General features: G+C 52.1%; 1 protein-coding gene across 4 annotated transcripts in view; it reads right to left on the bottom strand.

Annotated features, from left to right (window-relative positions):
• The window catches only part of HDLBP (high density lipoprotein binding protein), a 68,386-nt gene that overhangs the window by 10,890 nt on the left and 37,101 nt on the right, over nucleotides 1–20,395 (bottom strand). For all 4 annotated transcript variants that reach the window (XM_082396029.1, XM_082396027.1, XM_082396028.1 and 1 more), the window contains 15 exons: nucleotides 19,707–19,819; nucleotides 17,743–17,900; nucleotides 16,289–16,504; nucleotides 10,955–11,161; nucleotides 10,643–10,858; nucleotides 9,927–10,133; nucleotides 9,661–9,768; nucleotides 8,709–8,813; nucleotides 8,270–8,348; nucleotides 6,483–6,622; nucleotides 5,447–5,551; nucleotides 5,242–5,355; nucleotides 3,923–4,009; nucleotides 3,645–3,776; nucleotides 20–238 (listed from right to left, as the gene is read on the bottom strand). In XM_082396029.1, coding sequence (XP_082252155.1) covers nucleotides 20–238; nucleotides 3,645–3,776; nucleotides 3,923–4,009; nucleotides 5,242–5,355; nucleotides 5,447–5,551; nucleotides 6,483–6,622; nucleotides 8,270–8,348; nucleotides 8,709–8,813; nucleotides 9,661–9,768; nucleotides 9,927–10,133; nucleotides 10,643–10,858; nucleotides 10,955–11,161; nucleotides 16,289–16,504; nucleotides 17,743–17,900; nucleotides 19,707–19,782 — 2,169 coding nt within the window. In that variant the 5' untranslated portion in view covers nucleotides 19,783–19,819. The remainder of the gene's footprint in view (nucleotides 1–19; nucleotides 239–3,644; nucleotides 3,777–3,922; nucleotides 4,010–5,241; nucleotides 5,356–5,446; nucleotides 5,552–6,482; nucleotides 6,623–8,269; nucleotides 8,349–8,708; nucleotides 8,814–9,660; nucleotides 9,769–9,926; nucleotides 10,134–10,642; nucleotides 10,859–10,954; nucleotides 11,162–16,288; nucleotides 16,505–17,742; nucleotides 17,901–19,706; nucleotides 19,820–20,395) is intronic.

The following is a 20,395-nucleotide window of genomic DNA, read 5'->3' as shown; positions in this document are numbered from 1 at the left end:
CCTCCTGGGCAGTGCTCACCTTCTCCTCCGCCAGGTGCAGGAGCTGTTTCCGGGCCTTCTCCACATCCGAGGAAGGGCCCCTGATGACCACGGTGTCACTTCCCGAACCCTCCACGGGGAAGTGGATGTGGACCCCACCACACTCCTCCATGATGGAGCGGATGAGGCGGCCCTTGGTGCCGATGAGTGAGTTGTGCAGCTTGGCAGGGATGGAGACCTCCACCTCGGCTATGTTGGCCTGAAATCACACACAGCGCGAGTGAGCCAGGTTTTTGTGTGGCGGGCAAGGGCAGACATGCCGCGAAGGGAAAGCCGTGACGTCACACAAGATGTCTCCCTCAGGTGCCTGCAGCAGAGGCAGGGCCGAGATGCCCGAGGACCAACCCCCTCAAGAGCCCCGTAAGCAACGACCCTGCCTCTACTCAAGGCGGAGCACCAGGGACTGGATCCACCTCCCACGTGACACAGCGACAAGACGCCGGAGACAGGAAGCCGACAGGCCGAGCCCGGTCCCTGCCCGCGGCCAAGCCCCTGCATCAAGGATGCAGCCCTGACCGTCCAGGGAGAGAGCAGCCCCCAGCACTGCAGGCTCACGGGCTGAACGTGCAGGGAGACCAGCCAGGCCAGGGAAAGGACCGCCACAGACCCGGGACTAAGCACCGCTGTGATCCCACCTAACCAATCTAAAAAGCAAGTCCAAAAAGGAGCAAACTGTTTTAAAGTAACTTAACGAAGCTCAAAGATATTTATAGAAATGCAAAAATATCCAGCACCCACCAAAGTAAACTTCATAACATCTAGCATCCAATATAAAAGAAGAACAAACAAAAAAACCGGACATGCAAAGAAGTAGGAAAAAACCACCCATCACGAGGAATGAACAATGGAAAACAACCCAGAAATGACATAGATGTTAGAGCCAGCGGGCCAAGGACACTAAAACAGGTATTTTCATCACTAGACTACACAAGGTCAAAAAGCCAAAGGCAAGGTTGAATGTGTCAAGCATAAAAACAAATGGTTGAAACTGAACTTGTAGAGGTGAAGACAATATATGGAAAGAGAAAAATATACTTGGTGTAATCACAGATCAGACATTGCAAAAAACTAATGAATTTGGGGCTTCCCTGGTGGCGCAGTGGTTGAGAATCTGCCTGTTAATGCAGGGGACATGGGTTCGAGCCCTGGTCTGGGAAGATCCCACATGCCACGGAGCAGCTGGGCCCGTGAGCCACAACTACTGAGCCTGCGCGTCTGGAGCCTGTGCCCCGCAACGGGAGGGGCCGCGATAGTGAAAGGCCCGCGCACCGCGATGAAGAGCGGTCCCCGCACCGCGATGAAGAGTGGCCCCCGCTTACCGCAACTAGAGAAAGCCCTCGCACGAACCGAATACCCAACACAGCCAAAAATAAATAATAAATAAATAAAGTAGCTATAAAAAAAATTAAAAAAAAACAAAAAACTAATGAATTTGAAGAGACCGTTTAAAGGAGGAAAAAAAGCACTCCTCCTCCCCAACCACCAAATAAAAAAAGCACTGGAGGACAGCAGGGCAAGGTCAAGCTGCCTACCACCAGGTAATCTGAGTTTCTGGAGGATAGAAAAAAATAATAAGAAATAATGACCCAAATATTTCCAACTTTGATGACAACTCTAACCTCACATATCCAAGAAGCTAGATGAGGGCTTCGAACTCCAAAGAAACATGAATGAAATTACACCAGGACACATCATACGTTGCTAAAAGCTGGTGATACGATCATCAAACAGGCCAGAGGAGCAAGGATGACATCAGGTGTCTCGTCGGAAACCACTGTTAAGTGAGAGACACTGAGGCAAAGCCTCGAGTGCTGAATGAAACCCGCCAGCCTGAGGATGTGGAGGCTGGCGGGGATGCGAGATGGTGCAGCCACTGTGGAAGACAGTCTGGTGTTTCTTACAAAACCAAATGTTACTATTATGATACGATCCATCTTATTACTTACTGCTAAGTAAAAGAAGCCTGTATGAAAAGGCTACATGCTATTCCAACTATTTGACATTCTGGAAAAGGCAAACTATGGGGCCAGTGAAAAGATTGGTGGTTGTCACGGTTTGGAGGGAGGGAGGGATGAACAGCTAGAGCGCAGAGGATATGTTGACGTGCGTATATTTTCTTATTAAGATGCGTGCAGGGTTTACAGTATGTCAACAAAACACAGCGGCGGGGGCAGGGCTGGATGCCCACTGTTCTCAGTTCCTTACGCTGCGTCTCAAGCAGCATCAAGTCACTTGAAGGCAGGCTGTGGTAAGTTGAAGATGTATACCGAACACCCTAAAGCAACCACTAAAATAAAACAGAGGTACACCCAATAGACCAAAAAAGGAGGTTAAAAGGAATCATAAAAACATCTAACCCAAAAGAAGGCAGAAAAGAGAACAAAGTAGATGGGACAAAGAGAAACAAATAGCAAGACAGCAGGTTTAAATCCAAGTGCTCTACGTAAAATAATCACACTGAGGGGGCCAGGGGCTGAGGAGAGGGGAGGAAGGAACTGTTATTTGGTGGGGACAGAGTCTCCATTTGGGAAGATGAAACAGTTCTGGAGGTGGCGGTGGTGACGGCTGCACAACAGTGTGAATGGCCTGAGTGCCACTGAACTGGACTGGACATTTAAAAGTGGTTAGGATGCTGAATTTTGTTTTTCAAACGTCACAATTTTAAAAATGAAAAAATTATAGTCACATTAAATGTAATTTAATTAACTTGCTAAGTGTATGTAATAAAACATGCCATACATAACATACCACACAAACATATATAATTACTAACGTGATTAAAATGTAAACACTTTTATTTAAAAGGCAGAGATTGTCAGACTGAATAAAAAATCAAGCTGCCTAAAAGAAACTCACTTTGATAAGAGAAAAAGTAGATTTCAGAGAAAAGAATATTACGAGGGTTAAAAGGAGATCATTCTACAATGCTGCAAATTACGTATACTAGGAATGAGAAAGATGACATTACCAGAGACAGGAAAGAGATAATACGTGAACATTAAGAAAATTTTTATGCTAGTTAACTTGACAACTTAGATAAAAGAGGAAACCCCTTGAAACACACAAACTACAAAGCTCACACGAGAAGGCACGTGACCTCCTGTAATGAAGCGTCACCGGCAGTGAAAAGCAGCACTGACACACGTGACAACGTGGTGAATCTGAAAGGACCTGTGGGCTGAGCGCAGATAGGCCTGCGTGCGGGAGGAGGCGCCACGGTTCCCCTCACACAGTGAAGCAGGAAACTCACCCCAACCCACGGCGGCGCGGAGACCAGGGTGGATGGGGGGGCGCCAGGAGCCCAGTGGGGCAGAGGCGGGAGTGAAGGGGGACAAGGGTATTTCGGGGTGACAGTGTGCGCTATCTGGATTGTGGAGGTGACTCCAGCAGTCAAAACTTACACTGCACACTTTAAACACGTGCAGTCTCTTGCCTGTTAATTTTTCAAAAAATTGAAAAAAAAAAAAAAAAAAAAGTAACACCTTCAGAATGGGACGATTTCCAAGCACCTGAGTGGGACAAGCGGCAGGCATCCCTCGGTGGCCCACCCGGCCCCGCGCCCCAGGCCCCAGGCTAGAGCACCCCACCACACAGCGTCCCGTTACCAGGTCTTTCTGGATGGACAGAATGCGGCTCCGGGCGGCCTCGCAGTTGGCTCGCTTGCCTGTGATGATGATGGTCTCCGAGTTGCTGTTCTCTGCAGGAAGGTCGATCTTGGTGTTGCTTTCTTCCCGGATCTACAAGGAGCGAGGGGACCGTGAGGGGCTGACTTCCCAGGGCTGGGCAGCAAGGCTCCCTTCTTCAGCTCTGAAGCCAGAACAGCACAGGGCTACGGGGGCAGGGGGGGCAGAGCCAAGATTCGGGAGACACGCCGGCCGGTCACCTTTTTAATGTTTGCACCTCCTTTCCCAATGATGTTCTTGTGAAACTGTTTGAAGATCGGAACAGAAATTGAATAGCTATTTTCCACCTAAAAAACACAAGAGATGGTACAATTAACCGTCGTATTACAGACTGACTTGTCCTTCTTGTGCCTGAAGGTGGGACGGGAGGACAGGATTCTGTGACCCACTTCTCTCCCCGCCTGACCTCCAGAGATCTGTCACAGGAATAGGTGAGACAACTTATCCAACAACTGACCAACGGGGCGTGCCAGTCAGCTACCGCAAAGTCCCTCTCGTGAAGAGCGGCCTGCGAGAGCGCCTGCGATCTGTTACACACGTGTTCTACAATCCAGAAGTGCCTGGACACACACCAGCTCTGTGGGTGTCACACCCAGGAGCAGAGCTGCCTGAGGATGGGCAGAGGCCGGGATGCCAGGCCCAGGAGAGAGCTCAAAATGCACATCAAAGCAGCACCCTCCAGGGCAGCGCTGGGAAGCCCTCCCCATCACCTCTCTGAGGAGGTCAAGTCCAAGCCCCCGAGAACCCCTGGAAAGCACGGGGCATCTGCAGCCCTCCCACCAACCGCCCTCAGCACTTTCCAAACTGCCTCTTCGCATTCCAAGTTTTGAGGAAGATGACAAATCAATAAGTGACTTCTCAGGCTACTTGTGTAAAACCTCTCTTCTCCTTACTGGATGGGAGAATTTCTCTGCCTAGGTATCCGAAGACCCCTCAAGAAACAAAGCAGGGACTTCCCTGGTGACGCAGTGGCTAAGAATCCGCCTCCCAACGCAGGGGACACGGATTTGAGCCCTGGTCCGGGAAGATCCCACATGCAGGGGACACGGGTTCGAGCCCTGGTCCGGGAAGATACCACATGCTGCGGAGCAACTAAGCCTGTGTGCCACAACTACTGAGCCTGCGCTCTAGAGCCCGCGAGCCACAGCTACTGAGCCCACGTGCTGCAATGACTGAAGCCCACGTGCCTAGAGCCCGTGCTCCGCAACAGGAGATGCCACCACAATGAGAAGCACGTGCACTGCAACGAAGAGTAGCCCCCGTGCACCACAACTAGAGAAAGCCCACGTGCAGTAATGAGGACCCAACACAGCCAAAAATAAGTAAATAAATAAATTTATAAAAAGAAACAAAGTAACTCTGCACGGGAAACGGATTTCTGCTGGTCTAAATACCATGGTGGGGGGGGCTGCCCCAGTGCCCGAGTGTGCTCCCCGAAGCAGGGGTTCTGGGGAACACCCCCAGCCCCCTACTACCCTTGACACTGTCACACAACAAAGGATGGAAAACGTCCCCTTACCAGATCTGCCACCATCTTCTGCATGTATTTTGTGCATTTTTCCACCTCATTCTTGGGCCCTCTAAGCTGGACAATATCGCTTTTCTGTGCTGGGTCTGGAAAGTTGATGATGACCTAGAACAAATCACCAGGAGACCAAGTTTGATTATTAGCGAGGACTGGATTCCAAAATACTGAATCAAGAATGTCTTTGGGAAACCTTTACCTCTGGGAATTTGTCCCGAATTTCACGGATCCGTTCACCCTTCTGCCCAATGATTGTGCGATGAAATCTCTGCTCAATGATTAGATCCTTCGTACGCTCGTTTTCCTAAAAATACAACTGACCAGAGTGAGGGGCGCCCAGGTGCACCCCTGCAGCAGTGCCAGGCGTCAGCGGCTGGCAGAGAGCGCCGCTCGCGGAACACCTGCTCTCTCCAGCAATGCCCACACTGCATGTTACTCTGGTTGCGTGTTATTCTCCTGAACAAAGTAGCACGAAAACACGGAGCGCAGCACCCTTCACGCAGAAGTGCTACTGCAGCAGCTCGTCCAGCAATTCTACTTAACGGGAGGGCTGCGAGGCTTCGCGCTCCGCACGGCCCTCCTGAACACTGGGTGGCTCGGACCGCGTCCCTGTGCGGATGATTAAGTGGTTCAACACAGGGCACTGAACCCGTGGGGCTCTCACCCTCCCCCAGAGGTCCTATCAAAACGTGGGAAAAATACAAGAAAACGAGCAGAGCTGGAATACAGGGACAAACACTAACAGCCAACCAAACATTTCAAACAATTCTGGGAGGTTCTGGATCAGACTGGCATCAGGTTGACAGAGAAATAAGGGTTCAGTAACCCAGTACCAGGATAAGACACCCCAGAGCAAGGATATATCTGTCTGCATTTGACTCAGAAAACCAAGAAACGTGTGTGAGGGCTGGTGGCTTAGTCTCAGGGACGGGGAACAAGGCACCAACCCCCACCCCGGGTGTGCAGATAACCACACAGCCGTGCTTCTAGACCTTGGCTGCACACGAGAATCACCTCCAGAAAAGTCATCCCTGCAGTTGGGACTCTGGGGTCTGGCCAAGGCTGAGAACCCCACTGCAGAGCCCTAGCACCTCCCTAGCACTACATGGGGCCCTGGGGATGGGGGGGAACGAAGGAAACTCGGTACCAGCAAGTCACAGCCGCGCCGACCACCCTCTAGAACGGCACAGGAGGAAGGTGCTGCCGCGCAGACACAGCCCCGGCCGCGGGCTTACCATGCGGGAGGCGAGCTCCAGCAGCTCGCGCTTGGCCTGCTGCACGCCCTGCGGGTCCCCCTCGATGCGGATGAGGTTGCTCTTCTCGCTGTCGGGAGGGATGCGCACAGACACCTTGTACTGGTCTTTGATTCTGTTTACTGAAGAACACAAAAGGACACACACAGCTGGATGCAGAATCCACCTTGCTCCACCAATGACTCACAACGCGGCAGGACAGGGCTAAAGCCCCCCCAAAGCTAACCACTCATCCCATAAGCAAAAAGGATGATTAGGCCTTCAAACTCCACAGCGAGACCTTCCATGTTCTACAAGGAGCCTGGTATGGACCACATGCTGGCACCTCCCTGAGAACTTGCAGTGTCCTACGGCGAGGGCCACTCGGTGCCTGAGATACAGCTGGTCTGGGCATGGCCAGGGCATTTCTAATGTGGAGACAGACAACTACTGTTGAAGTAAAAAAATTACTCTCAAAAATATAACAAAAATAAGAAGCCATTAAAAACCAGAAGCTCGCACATTACCTGAAAATAAAAGCACCCCCGTCGACCACCTTGGAGCCCATGGAGGCCATGCTGTCTAAGGAGACTCCATCGTCAGCTCAGCTCCAGCCTGAGCACTTCACTGCCTTGGCAAAACCAGTGGTGTTGACAACCCTCCTCCTGTCACCTTCTCTAGACAGAGACCCAGGCTCCCACACCCTGGGGAAGCCTCATCACCAGGAAATGGGGGTGGCACTTTGCCCACCATGTAGTAAAGGGGAACCAAGCTCCTTAGAGGGCCGCCAAGGAAGGATGTGAGCAAACACGGACACAGCCATGAGCCGACCCGCTCGGGGGCTGCTGTGAGGAGGTGCTGTTCCAGGGTGGAACCACACAGGACGAGAGCCAAGGACACAGAAGCTGGGCGGCAAATTTTAGATGAAAGAAAACGAAGGTGAGGAACTGAACCAGAAGAAAACGGAACAGACACAATTCTCTGAACAACGCAAAGTGGCTCTGCACTTCCCAGGGAGCAGAAACCAGAAATTAACATCAGAACTGCACTTCCTTACATTTCCTGTTTAAGAAAACACTGCAGTTAACCAAAACAGAAAACAAAAGAAAGAAAAGCAAATTTACGGTGCAAGCAGCATCGACTGCTGTCACTCCGTGCGGGCGTGGGCCCGTTGTTTAAAACGCTCCAGAACTCACAACTGACACCAAATAAAGCAGCAGCAACTAGCTTACGTTTACTCTGAACAAAGAATGGACTGCACAGGGCAAAACCCAAGAGGGCAGGCACACGGAGGCGTCCTACCTACACTGGCGGGGTGCCCGCTACCTCACCTCCACCAAAGGTCACACACAGGGGACAGAGCTGTTCTCAGGACTGGTGAGCACCGTGATGCCTGGAATGGCACTGAAGTTAAACCGAGCAAAGCAGTGGAATTAAAAAAACATCTGACATCCGCGGATTCAAGCAGAGCGCTCACTTGGCACGTTCCAACCTGACCCGGTTCAGTCCCCGGCTGAGCCTGGGCTGGCCAGCCCAGCAGGGGTGTGGTCAGTGGTGCATGTGAGGACGGCAGACGGCAGACCCCACCCCAGCAGGTCTGGCTGAACTGCGAGGACACGGCCCCCTGCGTGCCTTCACTACCAGGCTCACCACGTTCACCTCTAGGCCCATCAGCTCCAGGCCAACCTCGGCCCTGGGGGAGGCCCCGGCTAGGAGTCTAGGCCACCCCCCGCTGGCGCTCTGCTGAGGACACCCCGCCTGCCCTCCGCGTGCGCCCCCCCCCCACTCACTGTTGGCCCCGCTCTTCCCGATGAGGTGTCTGTGGAACTTGTGGTCGATGTTGATCTCCACATAGTCCATCCGGTTAATCTGTGGGAGAAGCACAGAGCAGGCCAGTGGAGACCAGAGTCCAAGACTTGGGCCCAGATCTGCAGACAAACAGCCAGAACCACAGCCCAGGAGCCGGCAGCGGCTGCCCTCTCTCCCCACTCAGCTGTCAGGGTCTGCGGCAGGACCGTCCTGCAGGCACCCTCGAAAGACCCTCCTTCCCAGTAAGGTTTCGTCTACCCACGGCTCTCCCGGACTCCGGCCAGCTTCCAGCCGTTTCAGAACTCGCCACTTGCCGACTGGGCCCCCCTCCCGCGCCTCCAGGGCCCCCACGTGAGGTCTGACTGGCAAGTGCCAGGATTATGCCCCATGCCCACTCGGCCAGCACCCGGGGCCCCTTACCAAGTCCTTGACCATGGCTTCGATCTGTTCCTGGGCCACGTTTACATCCTCCGTGGGGCCTTCCAGGGTGATCCTGTCCTCGCCCTCTGTGAACTCGATGTGGACCTACCGCACCAAAACAAGAGTCGGCCCACCGGGACGGCACGGCCACAGCAAGCTCCTCTGAGAGCCTGGGCTGCTCTCCCGGGGCAGCAGCCGATCCACGGACACCAGGAGAAGTTGGAAAGGCGGTCTGGGGATGACCATGATGTTGGTACTAAACCCTGTGTGGGAACCGCAAAGGCCTCCCCACTGTGCGCCACCAAAACCACTGGCATGAAGCACACCGACACCTCACTGCTCACGCCCCCCGGTGTGCGAGGGGGACGAGACAGACGACAACGGGGGTGAAACGTCACCACCACCGCCCCCTGCCCCGGCCCAACACACCGGGCGAGGAATAACGCACAGGGAGGGCAACCCGGGAGGCCGGCGCCACGGAGCCAGCCCCGCTGCGGGAACCAGGGCTCTGAACGGAACAGGAACGAAAGACGACACACGTGTTCTCGGCCAAGGTTCCTGGACCTACTGCCGCCCGAAGGACAGAGACGCGGAGGGCAGAAAGGCCCACGAACTCCACCTGCACACGATTCTCCACGAAATTCTCAGATGTTAACTACTCACAGGTTACGACACCGTAACAACTAAATGAGATACTTCTTGAGATATTCATTAAACTTAGCAATACACTCTTTCCCTGGTTAAAGAGACCCAAAGACGTGACACAGGTATTTGAAAAAACGTATTCTGCTCACCCCTGGCTAACCACGCAGCAGCTGACTGTCACCCACAACAACTGATCTTTAAAACACGTGCCTCTGTCTTCAAAGGCACCGCCCCCGCCCCGGACAAAACCAATCTCAGAAATGGGACGACCAAGATCAACTCAACGCGGCAGACAACAATTCCTTACCTTTGGCATCTGCTGAGTGATTTTGGCCAGGTTCTGCCCTTTCTTGCCAATGATGAAACGGTGAAGCCAGGAAGGAGCAGAGACGGAGGAGACCGTAAAACTGTTGGCCTAGGAAAACCAGAAAACAAACCCGTGGGTCTGCAGAGTCCAGGTTTCATGAACACCAAGCCAGGTGGCTCACCAGGGCTCAGAGACAGGTGAGTGCTCCCCTCTCCTGACACGGTCCCAGGAAACGCTAATCGGAGTCTCCCACAGGGAGCAGTTACCTTGGCATAGACTTCAGTCAACGCCTGCCCCAGCTTTTCAGGCTCGCCTCGAAGTATCACAGTCTCTGAGATGCTGTCTGAAGGTGGGATCTCCACAGAAACTCCAGTTCTTTCCAGGATCTCCTGCAGGGAATTGCCCTTGGGCCCGATGACATACTTGTGCTGGGATTTCTTCACCTCTACCGCGATGGTTGTGGTTTTCTTTTTCTAAGTAAGAGCACCGTAAGGGTGTTAGAGGGAAGGGCAGGGAGCAAGACACGGGGCCCCGACTACAGCAAGTGAGCCCTGAAAAGTGAAGACGATGACCAGTCAATCCCCAGAAACTCCACTAATCAAGGACTGGGTTTTCTCCTCAAAAGAATTACGGCAGAATTTAAGTCAAGCCCAGAGTAATCATTGCAACTAGGAAGAAACAAAAACACCCCGTCCTCTCCCCAAATAAAGGAACCAGTGCCAGACCTCAATGCCCACCGACTCAGGCTAAGAGCGCACCCAAAGGCCCGATCAGCTCTGAGCAGCACGTGCCCAGGGGCACACAGGGCAGGGGGAGCTCGGGTGGGAAGCTGTGGGGACAGCCGTCCAGCAGAGCTTGGCCCACTGCCCCACAGCTACGGGGCGGCACGGGTGCCACCTGCTAACTATGGGAACTGGGGCTGCCCAGGCCGAGAGGCTACGGCACAGGCCGGGCTGTTCTCGGGCCTCCTCCCGGCTGCTACCTTCTCCTCGTAAATCTTCCTGATGCGAGCCACAGCCTGGGCCAGCTGCTCCTTCTCCCCCGTGAAGACGATCTCGGTCCGGCTGACGCTGGGCGGGGGTATGTTGATGCGTGTCCCCGTCTCCTGCATGATCTCGCTGACCAGCCGATTGTACGGCCCCGCGATGAAGGGGTGGAACGCCTTCTCTACTTCCAGCCTCTCCACAGCACGTTTGTCCTGAGAGGGAAGGACAGAGCCATGAGGGCACAGATCCGGGCCTCCCGGCGGCCGGGGCAAGGCCACCATGCACACCAGGCCCGTAGCCGGCCACACCTGCTCGGCGGAGATGAGCAGGACCTCATGGCGAGCTTTCTCGATGCCCTCTTTGGTGCCGGTGATCCTGATCTGATTGCTGGCGTCATCTGGGCGTGGGATCTGGATTTTGGTTGCAGTTTTTAGCTCCAAGTCTTGCAGTTTCTCTCCATTTTTGCCAATAACAAAGCGATGGTGTTCTTTGGGAATGGCAACAGTTGCTGAGGCCTACGGCAGGAAAAGAGCCAAAGATAGCAAAAATATTTGCAGGTTCCGAAAAAGCACGTTTTTCCACGACATTCTCCCTGGTTGGAATGCCATCCCCACCTACTCTCACCTTGTCAGCCCCACCCCGTCCTTCAGAACAGTCTCAGGTTAAACATCACCTTCTTGGGGAAGCAGGACCAAGCCTCAGGCTAGAATGAGTTCAAATGTGACACAGACCCATGGTCCTGCATCACCTCTTCAGCCATCATAACTATTCCTTCGTTGTCTTCTCAGCCCAGCTCTAAGCCATCACGAGGACAGGAATATTCAAGAATGGTATGTGCTTGTTTCCCATCTCAGTGATTCCTCACACCATGCTAAGACACAGTAGGAAAGCGGGCACATACTGACTAACCTGATGAAGTTTTGTTTCTGGAGCGCTATGCTGTTTTTTTCAGACATAAGCTCTATATGTGGTAATAAACTCTTCTTGCTATCTCTTTTAAAACCAGTTAAAATAGAAAACTCATTTGAGGAAAGAAGACGACAATAATCCAAATCCTCAAACTGCCAGAAATTAAGCAACTTTCTGAAGTCACAGGAAAATCTGGGAGGAAGACAGAGGTTTCCAGTCTTCCTAGATCTATAGAGTAAACAGTCATCAACCAAGAGGACTTCGAAAAAAAGAAAAGAAAAGGGCCAAGTGTTAAGGTTCCCACCACAAGTGCAGCAGGAAGTCACAGACCAGCCGGCTTCCCTCCTTCCCCAAAGGACACAGCTTCACAGCCAACTTTTCAACACTCACAACAGAAATGTTAAATTGTATCACGGAGGCAATAAAAAAGGTCCTCACTTCCCAACTAGCACAGAAAGTAAGACCAGTGGCTTATAAATTATGAGCAAATGAGATTTATTCTAAAAATGGTTCAATATTAGGAAATCCATTTATACAAATCATATTGTTAGATCTAAGAAAAATCAAATGATCATCTCTGTAAAATCAAAATCCTTTCATGATAAAAATTTGCAAGAAAATAGAAATCAGTGGATGTATATTTTTGTAACATGACCCAATACACGTGCGCCCTCAGCCCCAGAGCTGTATTTGGCAGGAAAGCTTTGCTCACTAAGGCCGTGCACTGTCCACGGCCACTGCCAACCTCCACCGGAGTATTTCCCACGGAAGAAGACATGAGAAAGCAGAGCAGACACGAGGCTGGAGAGGAAGCAGCACGTGACTGCACACAGGGGAACCCTGGGGAAAACCACTACTTGACCCAACTCTTACTGTCTGTAAGAGGAAGAAAAAATTAGGATCCGGACTCAGCAGCTTTAACTCATACTGACAACACATGGTTAGAAGATGCGAAGGAAAGACCACTCATCTCAGCAGCTGGACACAAAACACAGTAGGTGGAACGTGTGTCCCACAAGGCAGAGCACAGCCCTGGGTGATCTAACACCGTTCTGAGCAAAAAGCTGATGATCAAGCTTGCAGGGCAGAACAAAAGGGAATAGAATGGACAGGAAATCCTGAGAGAGAACAGTACGGGAGTGGTGGCAGTAACTGGACTAGATATGAAAATACAAAACCACTGCCACTAAAACAGAGAACGCAAGCACACGGAGAGACAGGCCAGCTCAAAACCTACGAACAGACCCAAGTCAGTATGAAAATTTAGGACGTGATAAGAACTGCCACTCAAATCACTGCGGGGAAACTCTTGTACAACTGGTGTTGATGACCTGACAGCCATATGAGAAAGGATGTTTCTGGATCCGTATGTGGCACCATTCACAGTAACTTCCCAACAGATCAGGACATGGAATATAAGAACACCTTTACAAGCACCAGAGAAAATAAGAATAAACTTTCTTACAACCCAAAGTAAAAAGAAACTTTCCTAACAACAACTCAAAAAACCAAAAGATTAACGAATTTTGACTACAGAAGAATGAAACTTCCACACAGCAAAACATACCAAGATCAAAACCCAGGTGGCAAACTGGGAACTGCATCTGTAACACGTGTGACTGATGCAGAGTTTCAAGAGCCCCACTGCGCCGAGCAGGACGGAAACCTTTACCTGGAGAGCAAAGGGCAGGAGACCAGTGCATGGGGGAGACGCAGATGAAAAGTACACGCAGCTATCTTCCAAAGTCCAGAAAGTCTCAGTACCTGACGACCATGGAAAGGCTTTGAGAAAGCCAATGGGAGGACAAACGCACAGCACCTCAGGGGAGGGATCTGGCTGTGATGGCAAAATTACAGATGCAGATGCCCTCTGACCCAGCCATCTCACTTCTAGGAAATCTCTCCCGAGATAACTGGGTAAAACAGGAAATAGCAGGTGCACAAGGTGTTTAACTGTGACATGATCTGTTAAAAGCAAAAGTCTGGAAGCCACCCAAGTGCCCATCAAGAGGAATGCCTGAACAAATCATAGCACACCCACAGGGCACTGTGCAGCTGTGTAAAGAAACAAGGAAAGCCACTACCTGCCTTGATGCAGACTGCTCCAGGATGCACCGCAGGAAGAAACAAGGTGCAGAACAGAGTTCACAGCAAGTTAACCTTTTGCTTCTATTCTCAAACCAAACAATGGAAGAATACCCCAAAGACCAAGAATGATCACCCAGCAGAGGAGAAAGGGGCTAAGAGGACCTCATACGGCTCTGACTTTGCAATCATGGAATATTTAAGTATTTTTTAAAAACTGAAAATAAACTAAAAACAAATGAACCTAACTATATATCAAGATGATAGCATAACCTCAAGAGAGAGAGAAGAATTACTTCAATGATTTTAAAACCCCACGATCTTTCATCTTAATTAGAAGTATGTGTTTGAACTCATGTAACTTCCCACCATAAACATCCAGAATTCTTGGACAAACAACTGATTTCAGGTCTGCGGAAGGAAATGGCTAAGGTTAGTCTGTGTTAGAAATAAGGAAGTGGTTCAAGATGAACAGTTATGTCAGAAGGTGCAGGGTGCCTCCCTGAAGGAGCTCCCGTGGGCCAGAGACAAGGCAATTTCTGCATAAAGAACTAATCAACACACCAGAAGTTCATGATGACACTGAAAAGACCCATGGACCTAAGATGCCAGAGTGCCAATGTGGTCTAAAAACTAAGGGGAAAAGGATCAATTTTTTTTTAAAAAATAAATTTATTTATTCAATTTATTTATTTTTGGCTGCACTGGGTCTTCGTTGCTGTGTGCGGGCTTTCTCTAGTTGCAGTGAGGGGGGTTACTCTTCATTGCAGTGCGTGGGCTTCTCACTGTGGTGGCTTCTCTTGTTGCGGAGCATGGGCTCTAGGCACGTGGGCTTCAATAGCTGTGGCACGTGGGCTCAGTAGTTGTGGTTCCGGGGCTCTAGAGCGCAGGCTCAGTAGCTGTGGCGCACGGGCTTAGCTGCTCCGCGGCATGTGGGATCTTCCCAGACCAGGGCTCGAACCCACGTCCCCTGCATTGGCAGGCGGATTCTTAACCACTGCGCCACTAGGGAAGCCCAGGATCAATGATTTATCCTGCACGTCCCACCCGGAAGTTCTTCATCAGAATACCAACTAATTCAGGTGGAGGGAGAGACTAGAAAGCCATCACTTGCAACCCCAGATGAATTTAGGCAGCGATCAGCAACGGTTGATAGAAGTATTAAGCAAAAGATTGGTCAGGAACTCTATAATGGATGGATTTGCTGAAGACACCTGAGTCTACGGATCAATCCTGGAATCAACACCAAGTACAAAAGCACTACCCACACGTTTCCTTGCCAAACATACAAGTTGAACAAGAAAGCAATCGAGAGCCCCTAGACCTACCCTCCGATTTACAGGAGTAATGATGGACAGTGGGACAAGCCAAACACCCGCTTGTCCCTCCAGAACGAAGCAACGGCATTAAGGAAAGGAGAGGAAGGCGCTGCTCAGGGATGAACGAGTGGGCAAGTCTCACCTGGACACTGAGGAAAAATCCAACCAGGAAGGATGCCTTTGAGATGATGAGGGAAGGCCATACACAGACTGGGTTGATGTGGGGATATGAAGAAATTACTATTAACTTTAATAAAGTGAGTTAACAGGATGTGGTTATATTTAAAAAAAACAAAAAAGAGGGGGGCCCAAATAGATTTATAGGTGAATAATGTGTCTGGGATTTGCTTTAAAGTAAGTGGGGGTGGGGGGCAGGGGGACAGAATGGGAGGGATGCCTCAGAAGTGTTCTCTCCCTGTCCAGTGCTCAATCACAAAATATTCAAGTATTCACCTACTAGCAGATAACAGTGAAAGCCTGAGAGCTTACCATGTGCCAGCCACAATGTGAAAGCAATTTATACACATTCTCAGCTTCTTACATTCAATGCCTTGATTCCCTGAAGCTAGCGTGGGTCAGGGAAGGTCCAAGGTGCCCCGCGGCTGTGTGAGAGCTGGGAGCCCACAGGGCAGTGCTCCCCCTCCCCACTAAGCCCCCTGGGGTCCCTCTTGCATCAGATCCCCATCTTTGAACCACCACATCTCGAGCCAGCTCCCCTAAAAGCTCAGAGACTCAGCAACAGGTGGGAAGAACCCTCATTTCTAACTAAACCCATCTAAAGACCTGTCTGTCATACTACATTTTAATACGATTCTCTGCATTTATCTTGGTCTTTAAGTGATGCCACTTAGGGAGAAATGCATCACTGATCTACTCATTTATTACAATGGTTCCCAAATAAATTCCAAGTAACTGGTATCAGACTGCTAAGAACAATGGAATTTGTGATCTCCCAAGCCTGGGGCCTGGAAGTGTGTATTTAACAAGGCACGTACTCACTGATCCTCAGAGCTTGAAGTGGGAACTGCTGATCTACACACACATGTCCTCACTCTACCATCTGGGCAAGCTCAGTTAAGTGTCTGACACTCTGGGATACCCCTTTAACTTTCAGTTCATTCACCGAAAGAGCAAAAATGGTAGGTGTCCTAGTCCTATTACTAAGTTAGTGGTTTTACACTAAAAGTGCCAGGAGGCTCTGAATATTGCTGTCCTCCCCGCAAACTCTATGGCCCTGCCCACTGGTGGGAAGAGTCTGATCGGGTCTGAGCCGTGTCCGCAGTGCCTGGAGTGCCCTTCCTGGGGAGGACCCGGCCGGGGAACACCCACCTGAGTCTGCAGTCTAGCAACAATGTCCTTCCGGGCTTTCATGACAGCGTCCAGCTTCCCTGAAACCATGATGGAGAGGCCCTGATCTTTGGCGAGAGACAGCTCCAGGTGAGCGCCAGTCCTCTGCATGATCTCAAGGCAGATTTTTGCTTGTTCACCTTCTCCAAACTGGTTCATGTCCTTGTATTTCCTCTCCTCCAGGGGTACATGGAACACCTGCTCAGAAAAGGTCAAAAAGGGAAGGTTAAGAGACCAAGAAGACAGGAGTGTCCAGAAACCGAACGTACAGAGTAAAGAACGTGAGTTTGTTCATTCACTAAGTATCAGCCCTGCCTACTGCCCTAAGGTCCCAGAGGGCAGTTAAGAGACAAGGAGAAAGTGCCTAAGAGCAGGAGACTGTGGTCCTAGTGAAGAAGACACCACCCGCCCCCCCCCACCAAGTACAAATGAAGGCAAGGGGTATCACGTAACAGTAATGAGCAAGGTCAGTGAAGGAAACAAACTGGGAGGTGAGAAGGACCTGGCTGGCTATGCTGGGAGGGGCCAGAGCAGAGGAGCGGGAAGGGAGGAGTGCAGGCGAGAGCTTCACAACGGGGGCGGGGAGCATCTAGCACAGCAGGGGTCCACGAGGTAGGAGGGGAAGTGCTGGTCCCTCAGCCCACCCCGTGGGTGAGATGAGAAGACAGTGGCGGGTGTGAAGGAGGACACACTCTGACTGAGGACTCGGGCTGAGCAGAGGCAGGGCGGAAGCAGGGACCCAGCAGCACTGCGGTTCAGGGCCTGAGCCGCTATGTGGAGTGTGGTGCCTTTACAACACCAGGAGGCTGCGGGAACCAGAATACCGCCGGTGAGGAGTCCTGGGCTTAGGGGGACTTCTCAGTGCGCGGGCGGTGATCGACAACCATGACCCAACACTGGCACACAGAGAGAGCACGGAGCCCGCCAACACCCCAGCTCTAGGGAGCAAGACAGGCTAGTGGAGTCCCAGAAAGCCAAGAGGAGAAAACTGCTTCAGGACAGTGGGACAGCTGCTGACGCTGCTGACACGGAGGCAAGGGCAGTTCCAGCAGCTGGAGCACAGACCGGACTGCAGCGGACTGAAAACATACGGGACCGTCCCTTCTGGGTGCTGGGGTGCAGGGCAGCTGTGCTTCCCTAGAGCTCTGGGGGGAGGGGAGACCGACTTCATCCAAAGGCCTCCTCTCATGTCCAAAGCACTCTCACACCTGCATGTTCAAAAACCCTCCCGGGAATCCCCTGGCAGTCCAGTGGTCAACGTTCCATGCCTTCACCACTGAAGCCCCGGGTTTGATCCCCGGTCAGGCAACTAGGATCCAGCAAGCAGCGCGGCGCAGCCGAAAATAAACAAAAACAAAAACAAAAACAAAACCCTCCCATCAGACGCCACTGCTTCCTACTTGGAGGAGCAGGTGAAAAAAGAATGGATTTTCTACCTGAGTGATGACAGAAGCCTTGATGGGCCGGATCTTGTTATTCCAGACGCCAGCAGGTTCCTGGGCATTTTCCAAGCAAGCTGCTTTCTCAGGGAGTGGGGGGAAGGCATCCTTGTAGGTTGGAGGGTCGCTCTCCTCTTCTGAATTTAAAGTGGCAACTGGACCGGCCGACATAGATTAAGAGGAAGCACACCACTTTCAGTGTTAGATGGAAAAAACACGAGGAGGGTTTTAATGCCAAAAAGAGAGAGCACTGACTGCTGACAACCCCCCACCTCTTCCCTCGGTCACAGGAAAGGGCCCCCGCCGCTCCGCAGGCCCAGCGCCCTCAAGTTCAGCCTGTCAACTGGAAGGGCCAGACTCTGAACCTGATGGCGCCCCTGCCCTGTGCACAGCCTCCCCTGTGAGCCTCAGCTCAGACGCCGGATGCCCCACTGCTCCCCTAATGGGGTGAGCTCCTTGATGGAAGGCCTTGACACAGACCTGTGTCCTGAAGAGTCTTCCAATCCTGTATTCAAAAACAATCACGACCACGACAATGCCTGGCACGTAGCCAGCTCTTAAATTTGCAGAACAAAATGCTGCTGCTGCCCGTGAGAACCCCGAGGTAAACTGCAGCTGATTTCCCACTGTCACGTACCATGCTGAAAGCATCGCGGGACCTGCCGTCTCGGCCCCCCGTACCCCCAACGCAGGGAGCACTGGAGGAAATCAGGGCCCGGTGACCACCTGCTCCTCCCTCCACAGCGCCTGACCGTGCACCACAGCTCCACGGAAGCAGGAGTGTGACTGTCTGGGTCTCCCCAGGGTCCGGGCCTGAACACAGTATTCGGCAATGGCAGGGCTCAATAAAAACTACTGTGAACAGACGTGCATGCAGAGCAGACGGGTGACCTTTGGAGCCGGACAGGCCCACGTCCGACTCCGGGGTCGCGACTCTAGCCGTGCAGCCGTGCTACCCTGGATGCCGAGACAGACCCCGCGTGGCAAGCCGTCCCCGTCTGCCAGCGCCCGGTGCCCCAACCCCCAAAGCGGGGCGCAGACCCCACAGGGCTGTTGGGGCGCGTGGAAGCCCCAGTGCCCGCTCCCCCCCCTAAAAACGGGGCGCAGCCCCCACAGGGCTGTTGGGGCGCGTGGAAGCACCAGCCTGCAGGCACTCAGAACCCAAGCGAGTGGCAGTGTCTACGTCTCCACTGCCTAGAATCAAGCCACTTGAAATGTGGTGAGTGTGACGGATGAAACGCACTTTTAATTTTAATTAATTTAAACTTAAGAACTGATATTCATTCAGTTATTGGAAAACTTTAAAGAATGTTTGGAACGACAAAGGGTAGAACAAGCTACTCTTTCAGCTGCAAATTTTATAAAATCTAACTACAGATGAAGGGCTTTGGATGGAAACAGAGCATTCAAATCAAGTTGTCCTGCAGTCATACGTACACATCAGACTCTGAAGGGAAAGACGAGACTGTGAAGTATGAGCTAGAGACGCTGAAGTGACCGTCCTGCAGATGCCCCAGCTCGTGTCCTGTCCCTCCTGGGCAGCACTAGTCTCCACTGGGGCTGGCTGCCTGGGCCGGCGCAGGGCCGAGTCTGGCCTTCGTCCTCACAGCTACCTCCCGACAGAGCTCTGGGACGCTTCCCATCCCAGAGTCCAGTTCAACACAACTGGGCAATAGCGATTTTGGAGAAGAATCCTAATAATCACAAAGGCCAAATCCACTGGCTTTCCAGAAGGTTGTCCACATTTTAAATCTTACTGTAGGCGATCCATCCGCCACTCCTGGCCAATTTCACCCCGCACACGAGGGCAGTGCAAAACGGAGCACACAACACTGGTGGGTCCTGGCCCACCCCACAAGCACAGGGCTGAGCGGCACCTCTGGAGAGGCCACAGGCTCTCACGAGGATCGGAAAGAGCCGAGGCTTACGGTCAACGAGAGCAGTGAGGAAGGGGCCGTCACCTTTGATTTGTTGCGGAACCAGTCCACTTCGGTGTTCAGCAAAGCTCTCTTGGGTCAGAACTGCGACGGAGCTCATGGTTGATCTCAGGAGTCCACACGATCCGGGCGAGCCACTGAAGCGGGAGGGGCTGAGTCAGAGAGGCGAGTCCAGCACAGCCAGCTCGCAGCTACCCGAGTCCAATCAGCGGGGAGTTTAAGCCAAGGGTCTCACTCTGCTTCACCAGCAAGCAACACCTTATTTTCCTCACTTACAACTGCTGACATAAGGTGATTCCCAAACTCTCACCAAGTGATGAAAAGGAGACACTCAAGGGAGGGTGGGGGGCGCCCTGGAAAACCTCCCCACCCCCATTGCCCGTAGCAGAGCAGACGGAGGCTCCCGCTGAGAGGTCCAGGACCAGGACGCCCAGGGGCCACCCCCGTCTCCACCCACGGGGCCCCAACGGAACCCAACACATGTCTGTCCCAGCCCCAGATGCAGATCAACATCTGGATGGTTCTACTAACAACTATCTCAGTTATTTGGTTAACCTGTTCATCCCCATGCCTCCTAATGCTTATAAAATGTATCATTTGACAGTAGCTGCAAAGAGCTCCTGAAGAGCAGCCTCCCTCGCTCTGTGGCGACAGTGTTAACCGCAAGAGGCAGGAGGGGTAGCAGTGTAAGTGCCTCTGACATGTGGTGACTG

Source organism: Balaenoptera borealis (genome assembly GCF_965194805.1).
Source record: "Balaenoptera borealis genome assembly, chromosome: 6".
NCBI classification, from domain to species: domain Eukaryota; kingdom Metazoa; phylum Chordata; class Mammalia; order Artiodactyla; family Balaenopteridae; genus Balaenoptera; species Balaenoptera borealis.
This window is presented reverse-complemented; position numbering and strand designations above follow the sequence as displayed.